At 39.3% G+C, this 12066-nt stretch overlaps 1 protein-coding gene across 3 annotated transcripts in view; it reads left to right on the forward strand.

The window, feature by feature from the left end:
* The window catches only part of anks1ab (ankyrin repeat and sterile alpha motif domain containing 1Ab), a 35236-nt gene that overhangs the window by 7964 nt on the left and 15206 nt on the right, over window positions 1-12066 (forward strand). For all 3 annotated transcript variants that reach the window (XM_017480564.3, XM_017480562.3, XM_017480565.3), the window contains exons 3-7: window positions 4418-4533; window positions 5243-5341; window positions 5432-5578; window positions 5818-5925; window positions 6934-7104. In XM_017480564.3, coding sequence (XP_017336053.1) covers window positions 4418-4533; window positions 5243-5341; window positions 5432-5578; window positions 5818-5925; window positions 6934-7104 — 641 coding nt within the window. The remainder of the gene's footprint in view (window positions 1-4417; window positions 4534-5242; window positions 5342-5431; window positions 5579-5817; window positions 5926-6933; window positions 7105-12066) is intronic.

Consider the following 12066-nt stretch of genomic DNA (forward strand, 5'->3'; position numbering starts at 1 on the left):
CCAACAGGCCTTAGGAACTCTGTCAATGATTACTATAACCTTGTGATTCAGATAGATCTGTGATGAATTTCCAGGACTCCATTAGGTAGGTTTAAAAGGGTCCTAGATTGTGAACAGGCTTGATAGGCTTGGACAAAAAGGGTTATGTCACTATTCACTATTCAAGGCCACCAGAATTGAATCTTGACTGGGTTAATCCTTCTCTTAATTTCAAGATGACCATAACTAATAGAATTGTGTAACCACCAAATTAGTTGCTCTCTGACTGTGGTACAAAGACTTTATCATGGGGTAATCTGGGGGTATGGGTTCTTCTTGTTGAGTGATGTTGTCCATGATCTCTCATCTGATGGGTGCTATGATGCAGGTTGAAGGCATTATTGTCTGTATAGGCCGAGACTACTGTTTCCCTCATAGGTTCAGGAAAATGCATCAGCTTTGGTGTTTTTAGACCCTGGCATGTAAGTGAGCATGAATCAGAATCTGAAGAACAGGAACCATCTGGCTTGTTGTGCATTGAGTTGCCTGTCAGATCCAAAGAACCACTGAAATTCCTTCATTGTTTGTGGTTATGACGAGACAGAAACTGCTTCCTCTTTCTTTTCGGCCATCTTGACTACCTGGGCATCTAGAATATAGCCCAGTAATGACACTGAGGGTTGATGAAACTCACATCAAGTTTTACATGCAGGTTTTTCTCCAATTACAAATTGGTTCAACATTTCTCTCAAGTACCTTATTTATAAAGGCCTGGAAGACAGACGGTGCATTAGCTAGGCCATACAGCATTACTAGATATTCAGTGGAAGTTATCAGCGATAGTAATAAAGGTTGTCTTTCACTCATCTCTTTCCTTTATGCTGATGTGGTTATAAGCACCGTGTCAAATTTAGTGAATATGCTTGCACTACATACCTGTTCCAGACCCACAACAATGGCCCTCCTTTCTCTTTTACAATTTCTACTCTTCTGATAGCTTTGCATGTTCCGATTTCTTTGCTTTCCACTTCATGTTTCTCATTTAATGGTGGGACAGTGGGGTGGGAATTGTACAAATGGCTAGCTGAATAAATTGGTTGAGTAAGAGCTGATGAACTCTACATGGTATTTCACTCTGTAGCACTTCCCTGAGTCCATGCCAGAACATGGTTTTTAGTGTGGTCTCATTACATCCACTTCTTGCAGACAGTTCAATGTTTAAAGTTCAGTAAATACTTTGCTATGGATTGTCTTCCCTGTTGAAGACTGATGAATTGCTCTCCTGCGTCCCTTCCAGAGACTTGGTGATCGAACACCTCTTTTAATATTGGCTCAAATTGGTTATATGAGAGTTGGAGCTCACACTGTATGTTTTACAGATATGTAGCCCAATCCCTTGCCTTTCCAGTGAGCAGAAAAATAGTTAACATGATATTATCAATATCTCTATCATAAAAAAAGGGAGAACCTGAAAACCTTTACATCAAAAAATTTTTGCATTTACCTGGGGAATCATTGTATTTTTCTGGTCTTGCAATGGGAGGTCTGTGTAAGCACACTTCCAGCTTCTTGCTCAGTTTCTTGCTCAGTGATTATGATAATCCAGGATGGAAGTGACATTGCCTCTGTAAATTAAATTAATTGCTTCATTGTGGACAAGATGTGTTGGATCTGTTTCTTTGGCATGGGATCCCAATACCTGACCCTTAGAAGCGATTGTGGTCCACAGCTCCCTAACCTCCGTTGGACCCATGGGTAGAGGCAAAGCCTGCTGTAACAATGGAGATTCAAAGTATGAGCATTCATGTGCAGAAGTTTTAATATTCAAAATATATCCAACAAACAATGTCATGAAATAGGCAATGTTCAAATAACTCTAATAATAGCAGTCAAGGACAAACGGCAAATCCAAATATGCAAGGTCGAAAGATCAAACAAGTGTCACACATACAGTAACACAGGCAACACTGTGAAAAAGGTTCAGAGCTTACACAAAACAGGAAGTGATCTGGAATTGAGTGTAATCAGTAGCAGTCACATTAGAGAGTTTCCCCTACAGAGCTTTAGTACACTGGTATTCTTAGTCCCTGACCTAGTGAACTAGCACGAGAATGTTTTTGATAGAAACTACATAGCACTTCTGTAAGTCACGCTAGATAAGGGCATCTGCTAATTGCTGTAAATATAAGTGCAAATGTACATGACCTCTGTTGGTATGACGGGGGAAATGTCATGAATCCTTTTCAAAATGTGTGTGTGTGTGTGTGTGTGTGTGTGTGTGTGTGTGTGTGTGTGTGTGTGTGGTGTTAATGTTAGGATTGGGCAAAGGTGTAGGCATAGCATTAACTAGCTGCATTAATAGCTATGCCAAAGGATGGTCTTCATAAGAATAGTAAGACAAATGTGTTTGTGTGTGTGTGTGTGTGTGTGTGTGTGTGTGTGTGTGTGTGTGTATGTGTGTCATCTGGACGTGGCCCATTTTGCTGACTTAACATTTAGCATGCAGCCCCAGCACTCAGAGGTACAGTGTAATGTTCATAGATGTAATTCCTCTTAGTAATGTACCATGGTGTATGGCTTGGTGGTGATTTAATTTTTCATAGGGACAGTGCACAAACCCTGGAAGCACTTAAGTGTGCATTGGGGCAGAAAAAAAGATCAGCATTACTCTTCTTGTTTTTTCGGAATTCTCCAGCTGATCTTGGCATGCTGGTTTGTGATTTGGGTTTGTCTATCTCCTGCTCCTACCTCTGATGATGTCCTTTTTGCACCAGCAAGATCAGAGTGCCTGTGCGCAATTTTAATCAGCATGGTGAGTGGGGAGGAGAGAGAGGGGGCACTGAGAGAGAAAGAGAGAGCGGGGTTGGGGATTGATTGTGGAAAAGAGTGAGAGAGGGGTGAGTGTGTGAGAAACAGAGAGACAGTAAAGGAAAGGGAGGGGGGGACAGAACGTGTATATGCTGTGCAGCAGCACACAGCATCAGCCAGCATATGGCAGCCCTGCAGTGCTTGCAGACAAGACAGTGTCACTGAGAGAGAGCAAGGAAGAGCGAAGAGAGGGAACGATCACAAAAGAAGGAAGAGAAGGAACAAGGGAAGCACAATTGCAAGAACAGGATTAGGATGACGGCACTTTCACAGCAAGGGATTATTTACTGCATCCAAGAAAGGACAGAGCTACCGGTGGGTTTCAGGAGGAGGAGTGTATCATCTGGATGTTTTGCTTTGTGAGCGGTGATTGCAGCTGCCATTGGGACTGTGCGCCACCTGAATTGGGGATGCAGCAAAGCCTGGTCTCAAGAGCAGCACCTTTAGGAACGTCAGGCAAGGACAGAGCTTTGGGGAAGAGAAGGAACCACCTGCAAGGTTTTCTAATGGGGCTATCTGTCTATCATTCAAGCTCACCTGCATTCTGCTGGATCATGGTTTGCCTCTGTCTGCTTTGATGATGTGCTCTGCTCTGGCATGCTAGACCACCGGAGTGCATATAAGCCAAGAAGGACCAGTAGCATTTGGATTGCAGTGAAGAGAAAGCAGTCGTCATCGGGAGCTGGCTAATTTGGCAGTGCCTGTATATGCAACTCTGAAGGGTTTCCAATTGATTGAGGAATTCTGAATCGAAGGGAAATGTGACATGGATAACATCTTCAAGATGAGCAGACATGATGCAAATAGTATCCTGTCTCTAGGCATTTGGCATTTTAGTTCAATTAGAACATTATCCAGTGATTTTTAGAGCATTCAGTGTGAAAGGCATATAATAGACGGTTAATAGTATGTGAAAAAACAAAACAAAACAAAAAACTAACCATAAATAACCTTTTTTTTTTGGATATTGAAAATGCCACAGTCACAGAAAGATTTGTTTTACAGACCACCAAATAGGTTTGGTTGAGACTTGCGATCTAAAGGGTTGTGTGCTTCTAAGAAAAGAACATATGCATATCAGGGAGTTTGCTGCCTCTTTGTAGCTCACTGTGGGTGTGATGATCTTGCTGCAGCGCAAGGTTCCCTGAGCACATTCTGATCTTCCATTCATAACACTAACCCTCTCCCCTTTAAGGCCAAATAGTTTGAATCAAAAAAAGGGACTATGTATGCATTGCCCCTCCATATTTCTTCACTTTAGAAGGACAATGCCAAATTATCTTTCCAAACTGGACTTGCTTCCTTGAAGCCACTCTTCAAAAAGGACTACCTACAGATCTCTACCTCCTCTGCCCTCCGTCCAACAACAAGGGCTCCTTTTCATCTCTGTGTTTTGTGGGCCCCTGCTGTTGGTGGCCCCTCAACCAAGCCTGGATCGTGCCGTGCTGTTGCTGTTGTCCGTGGCTCTGCTGGCCGAAGATGATGTGGCAATGCCATGTCTCGGCCTCTGAGTGCCGCTGCTACCGGTTGAATGGCTTCTCACTGCTCAAACGCCACCCTCTCTCGACAGATGCTGCAGGAAGCCGGGTGCTGGAGCAGTCAGTGGGGGAGTGGCTGGAACACGTGGGCTTTCCTCAGTATGAGAGTAAGCTGCTACTAAATGGATTTGATGACCTGCGCTTCATGGTGAGTCCCCAGTGACCATTCCACCAGTTCAGTGAATGAAATCAAACATCACTGATGTTAATCTTGGTGAATTCTAGGCAGACTGTAATACATTGCGCTACTGAATTTATCCACAGAATGCAATCGACTAGTTATTAAACTAGGAGGGCAGTTGTGGCTCAAAGGTTTAGGCTCTGATTTACTGATCAGAAAGTCGAGGGGTCAAGACCCAGCACTGCCAAACTGCCACTGTTGGGCTCCTGACCAAAGCCCTTAACTCTATCGGCTCCAGGGGCAGTGTAACATGGCTGACCCTGTGCTCTGACCTCATGCTTCCTAACAAGCTGGGATATGTGAAAAAAAAAGAATTTCACTGTGCTGTGCTGTATATGTGACAAATAAAGGCTTCTTAGTTAGACTAAAAGAATAATTAAATATTTTAATAGAACAAACCAAATAATTATTATGAAAATAATAGGATAATTTATGTAAAAGTCTGCATGTTGTGTATATATACATATCTCTTTGGAAAGCACTTAAATGAAAGTTCCACTTCAGTGAATTGTAGTTTATATATTCCCAAGTAGTTCAATGTCTACACAAGTTTGAACACACACAAAAATAATAAAAAATAATCATAAATATTTTTGTGTCTCTTTGATGCCACTTCAGTGTACATATTGATTAAATTAATTTAGCTTAACAAATTGGTTTTGATAAAAATATGCAGGGCAGTAATGTAATGGAAGATGAAGACCTTAGAGAAATTGGCATCACAGACCCAGGTCACAGGAAGAAAATTCTTCATGCAGCAAAGAGTCTACCAAAGGTACCATTTATAATATTACCTCAAGTAATGTTGTAATGTTTGCTAAATATTTAACATGTCATTCTTAATCTTAAGTGTTTGTATCTCTAGGTGAAAGCTCTGGGTTCTGACGGCAGTACTTCGCTGGCCTCATGGCTGGACAATCTAGGACTTGGAGAGTATCTCCACAACTTTCTATCCAGTGGCTATCGCACACTTGAGTGTGTGAAGAATCTGTGGGAGCTGGAGATTGTTAATGTAACAGTGTAACATTTCGCTCTAACTCAGTTGTACCTTACACATTATTTTTTTACTACAGTATATATAAAGTCATGTCTTTGATACATTTTCCTTTGCTATTTGGCTATCTAGTACTAGTTTTATGAGTACAGGCACTTGATTTTTGAGCTAATGTGATATTTTTTGCATTTGTCTGAATTCATCTGAGTAATACCGTCCAACCAGGCCTGATGCAGTGTGTGTCCTATCTTTTGTAGGTGTTAAAAATTGGCCTGCTTGGCCACAGGAAGAGAATAATCGCTTCCATCTCAGAGCGGCCCTACGAGGAAGCACCTTCGAAGTCTACTCCCTTCTCCCAGCTTAAGGTGACTGACATGCTTTATGTTGTGCTTTACATTTTGGACAGTGTAAAATGCATTCCACACCTGGAAGGTCCTTTCAACTCAGAGACTCTTGGTGACAATACTCTCAGTATTAACTCCTTAGAAATGCATTTGGTACCATACTGTTTTTGGTGTATACACTCAATAAATGCATACATTGGCCAATTTATCAGGAATAGTTGCTATAGAAAGTGGATTTAAAAGTCTACACACCCCTGTTAAAATTGCAGGCTTTTGTGATATAAAAAAATGAAACCAAGATCAATCATGTCAGATCTTTTCCAACCTTTAATTAGCAACCAACATGATAATGATCCAAAGCACAAATACAAGTTGACAAAGGAATGGCTTCAGAAGACGAAGATCATAGTTTTGGAATGGTCCAGTCAGAGCCCAGCTCAAAATCAAAAACCTGTGGAATGACATGAAGAGGGCTGTGCACAGGAGATCCCTTTGCAAGTTGATAGATCTGGAGCATTTTTGCAAGGAAGAATTGAATAAAATTGCCAAATCAAGATGTGCTAAGTTGGTAACCCCCCCCCCCCCCCCCCCCACAAAAAAAAAAATTCTATTTGTGAAAACAAATTACCACATGAAAGGTGAAATGAATTAGCTTGGTTTCATTTTTTTATATAATAAAAACCTGACATTTTAACAGGGGTGTGTTGACTTTTTTATATCCACTGAAGGTGCATTATGGCACACGCACAATTCTCCAGCCGTCTTCTAATTCATTCATCAACAGAAAGAGTCCACCGTGGACTCACCACTGAGCAGATATTATTAACTCTAACATGCAAGGTGGAACAGTATTGCAGGGGATTTTATACTCATCAGTGGTAGTGCTGAATTGAGAATTGTTTACCTAAAATGTCTAGCCAGTATTGTGTAGTGGTCAGGAACTGATACTGATGAAGTCTCTAAATGTACACCTACAAACTGCACCAATAAGATTGGTGTACCTAATATTGCGTGTGTGTGTGTGTGTAGATTCAAGACCTCTTATCTCAGAACCCAGCACCTCTTGGTTATATGGACCCTTATACTAGTCGCTCCATGGACATGCTACTGCCACTGGGGGATTATGGAAGGAGAGGCAGAGGGCTGGATCAGGAGTGCAGTGTCTCACTTCGTTCCTACAGTGAGAGACCACGCTCACATGTGAGTCTTCTTAATATTGGTACAAGGTTGCTTATATTATCCTTGAAGTAGACAACAGTGTCTATGATTACTGTATAATCTGTATTTTTAGAATAATACAGTATTTGTTGTTCTGGGCATCATGGTGGTGCAGCAGGTAGCTCTGCCGCATCATAGCTCCAGGATCCCCTGTTCAATCCTGAGTTTCCTGTGGGGCTAAGGGTGTAACGCAATGCCATTATCTGTATCATTATCTGCATCTGTTTAGTGCTCCAAATATTTGGATCGCTGTCTGTTTTCAGATTTTATCCAGAGGTGTGCGTGATCTAGACCAGACATTTTTTTTTTAAAGAAGTTTTTAAAATACCAACAAATAACAATTAGCAAAACATAACTTTATTTAACACCTTACCTTGTACAGTTCCTCAGCCTCAATTTTTTCACTCATGGACATAACTGGTCTCAGAAAGTCTCAGTGTGACTGAGCAAGCTAGCAAGCTGATTTTCAAAACAAAGAGTTCTTTCTCTAATCAGGGAACTGCAGTTTATATTTACAACAATAGTTAAACGGTAAAACAAAACTTATAATAATAGCCACCTAATAATATTTTATCAGATTAACTATAGTTTTTGGGTTTGTTACATCCCACAAAGATCAGACAGGTTCACTGTACATCATCATAATCTATACAAATCTGGATCTACACAGTGATGTTTATAGCCTAGATGGGGTTGTTTACATTATAATGCCCGTACGATTTTCCAGGATTATTTTCTTGAATTTGGCTCAAGCTTGCATAACATGAAAGGAAAAACCTCCCACTCACATGCAAACCTTAAAAATAACAACAGTAAGCCTATTTGTATATGTTTAGAATTGTTATAAGTTCAATCTATATATAGTCATATTCGGTTACATCTCTAAGAGGAGGAGATGGCAGGACTGTCAGCATGGTGTGTAAATTCTGCCTCATTATTACATCATTTCATAATAGATCTCAGAGAGATGTGCATGTTTTTTTTTTTTTTTTAGTACCTGCCAGTGACATATCTTAAGGAACATAGTTGGTTTTATTTCCCAAACTATAAACATGTAAACATATAAATATAAATATAAATCAGTTGCCTAATTTATGGTTTAACGCTAGGGAGCGAATGGGTTTTGCTTTGGAACATAACACCAGACAACTCTTTGCTCTTGCATTGTTTTTTGCTTGTATTTCCTCATTTGTAAGCTGCCTTGGAGAAAAGTGTCCGTTAAATTAATTAATGTAAATGTAAATATAAATGTAAAAACCTCCCTCTCCACTCGTGCAACCTTTTTGTTGCTTCCTACAGGATCTAATCTCAAATACATGCCCTTTTTGGTAAGTTAAAAACAAACAAACAAACATAAAACAAATAGTCTGTGTCCTATTCGTATTCGTATTTGTTTCGGGTGCATTATCCGTTCAATCCCATTAATGTATTCATACTTGGTTGCATCCCCAGTGTTATGTTTTGCGCGGGCTGCCCCGAGTTCTCCGGTTTCCTCCCATGTCCCCAAAACATGCCAGTAGGTCGATTGGCTACTCTATTTTGCCCGTAGGGGTCAATAAGTGTGTATGAATGTGTGTGTGCATGGTACTCTGTAATGGATGGGAGTCCCATCCTGGGTGTATTCCTGCCTTACGCCCAGATTTCCCATGGTAGGCTCTGGATCCACAGTGACCCTGACCAGGATAAAGTGATTAGTGAAGATGAATTTCTCAGAGTCTTATCACATCTATCAACCAAGATCCCTCTAGGTCTCTTATGCTCTTAAACATTTTTTTTTTTGCAAAACCCATTAGATTAGAAATGGGCTGAGGGATAGCTTAAAATAATTGGATGGGGGATGATAAGTCAATTAATGATAAGTCATTTAAAGATTAACATTGTCTGTTTAGACACACACAAATTTGTGTGGCTCGAGGGTTTTAAATTTAATTCAAATGTCTGTCTTTTATCACTAGTGATGATAACTGGGTCTAATTTAGATACCAGAAAGGGCTAAAACACACAGACAGGAAGTCAAAATTTTTTGAGTAGAGATAGCAAAACAGAAGAGAATCGGCTTAAAGCTTAAATTATAATTTTATTTTCCATTTAATTTTACCTTTGTTTTGAACCACATATATGAAGTTACAAGTGCAAGATTGGGTTTTAATTATAGCAAACAAACCAGGAGGATTAGGCAAAAAGGAACCATGAACGAGCAATAGGTCACACGATCAACAAACAGGCATATGCAGGGCAAAAATAAATGAGTAAAAGACTAGACAAAGCAAAATCATACCAAAACAGGTAAATATAACACCACAGTAATGTCGCAGACTAAACATTTCTGGGGCAGTACTTCACAATGACTGTTTTAAAGTCTGGGATTTTTAATGGTGCATGTATTACAAATGTGAAAACGTGTGAATGATCAGAAGTGAGACAGGATAGGTTTTTTGTGGGTCTCATTACTGATTGCCAGCTGACATGAAGGTTGACTAAGGATCATGGGTAGTGAAGTTCATCTGATCGCTTGTTCTTCCAAGAGCAGACATAAGCTGGCGGTGAACTTCAAACCAAAATGATGTTTTGATGAGTAGGGGGACCAGATCTGGCAAAATGTTTTATTGTAAAATATGCATGCAAAAAAGATAAATATTATTTAATAAAGTAATGAAATAAAATAATTAAATGAACAACTCCAGGGTTGGGGGTTTGATTCCCGCCATGGCCCTGTGTGTGTGGAGTTTGCATGTTCTCCCCGTGCTGCGGGGGTTTCCTCCGGGTACTCCGGTTTCCTCCCCCAGTCCAAATACACGCATGGTAGGCTGATTGGCGTGTCCAAAGTGTCTGTAGTGTATGAATGGATGTGTGAATGTGTATGTGATTGTGGCCTGCGATGGATTGGCACCCTGTCCAGGGTGTACCCCGCCTTGTGCCCCATGCTCCCTGGGATAGTCTCCAGGTTTCCCCGTGACCCTGAAAAGGATAAAGCGGTATAGAACATGGATGGAACAAATAAATTGATGCATAAAAATAAGCCAGCATAATTATGTATATACTCTTTATTTTAGTTTGATTTATTTATGATTTTCTTCAATTATTTTTTTTTGTTATTATTATTGCATTTACATGTCACTTAAATACATTTAATTTAATGGTGTTTTCAATGAATATAAATTTTTGCATTCATTCATTCATCTTCAGTAACAGCTTCAACCTGGTCAGTATCACAGTGGATACAGAATCTATCCCAGACAGTATGTGAAGCCACTACACTACCACTGCCCTTTTTGAATTTACATTTTTCTAAGCCTTTCTGGCATTAATAAGACAAATCCACCAACACATTATACATTTCTTATATCATCAAACTTTTGACTATATTTCAATCATATTCTAAAGAAGCATGGTTTACCTTTTTGTCAGGACTGACTGAAAACCAGTTTTTGTTGACATGGGACACATTATCATTGGTTTAGTCCTGAACTTTTATCCTCAATTACAGCTTACAAATGTTATTTATTTGCATACTTTTCAGCATACTTTTTCATGGCATCAATACACCAAATTTCAATGCGAGGATCTGAAAAAAATTCTCCAAATCATCAACATATTCAAAATTGTGTGAAGACAGTAGACTAAAAAGTAAAATTGAATACATATTAAGATTTTGACCAAAATAAGATTGTATATTTTCTTACAGTAATAGCAACAATAGCAGGGTTAAGAACATCTTCAGTATTTTCATGTCCAATCTTTTCCATATTTCAGTATGAAAGTAAAAATCACAAGTAACATTTTGTAATTAATTTCATGCTGTGCCAGAATAACACAAGATTAAAACATTTTCAAAAACTGTACACAGTACACTAAGTACAAATCACTGCATACTCCGTAGTAGGCCTAACTAATGTTCCTTTTTTCCAGCATTATTCCCACGAGTCTTAAAATGCTTCATTTAAACACAATTTAATGCATATAAAATCCATCAATTTAATCATTCATCATTTAATCATTCATTCAAATGTCCATTATATGCCTTCTCTTTACCTGTTTCCACTTACTGTATTTTAAGACTGTCCCACATTACCCAGCCATATTTGATAATTTGTATCAGTTGTGAATGATTAAATGATCATTATTATAATATAAAGTGCTGAAAATCTTTGCTGTTTGCTGCTGACCACACCTTATAAGGTGATATATGAATTAAGTCATGTTATTTCTATCAGGCACTATCTTAAGATTTGACTTTTATTTATCAGTAAAAAAAAAGAAAAAGAAAAAAAAAGAAAAGAATAAATGCTGCTAAGGTAAACTGTCCCAATTTACCTGATGTCCCAATATACCTGAATTCACCTTAATTAATCAAGTGCATCATGCTATCTCCTTATTCCCAATTGTAGATCAGTAACTGATTCCGTAGATTGACTATATCTCCAACACTGGATGTTTTGAGTATGTTGTACACTAATGATTGCACAGCACAACAGACAGCCAGAAATGGGAGACAGCTGACTGTCTTGGCTAAATGTTAGTTCAAATTGTTTGCTCTTTCATGTGGAGGCTCTGGCCAACAATCACAGTTTGCTGCTCTGATACAGTGGTTGATCCTCTAGTGGTTAGCCCTGTGGAGGAAGTGGCCAATCAGCAGAGTCTTCTGCTATATGATAACTTGTTTTTCTAACAGGAAGTACTTATCTGAAAGCATATTTCAAATATAATATTGACATTTTACAATTCTGTGTGAGGTCTCCATAATGTTGCAGTGAAAGGGCTTGTGTTCTTTGATGAACCTCAGTTCTATGTCACCAGGAATTTAATGCTCACAATAGGGCCACCCTTGATGAACAGATCTGACATACAATATGACAAACATACAAAAATGAATAAGTGTACCATGCCTGGTTCAGGGTTACTGGGACCCACCCCTATATCTCAGCCTGGGGGTTGGTGCTGCAT

Source organism: Ictalurus punctatus, chromosome 11 (assembly GCF_001660625.3).
Source record: "Ictalurus punctatus breed USDA103 chromosome 11, Coco_2.0, whole genome shotgun sequence".
In the NCBI taxonomy this organism is placed as follows: domain Eukaryota; kingdom Metazoa; phylum Chordata; class Actinopteri; order Siluriformes; family Ictaluridae; genus Ictalurus; species Ictalurus punctatus.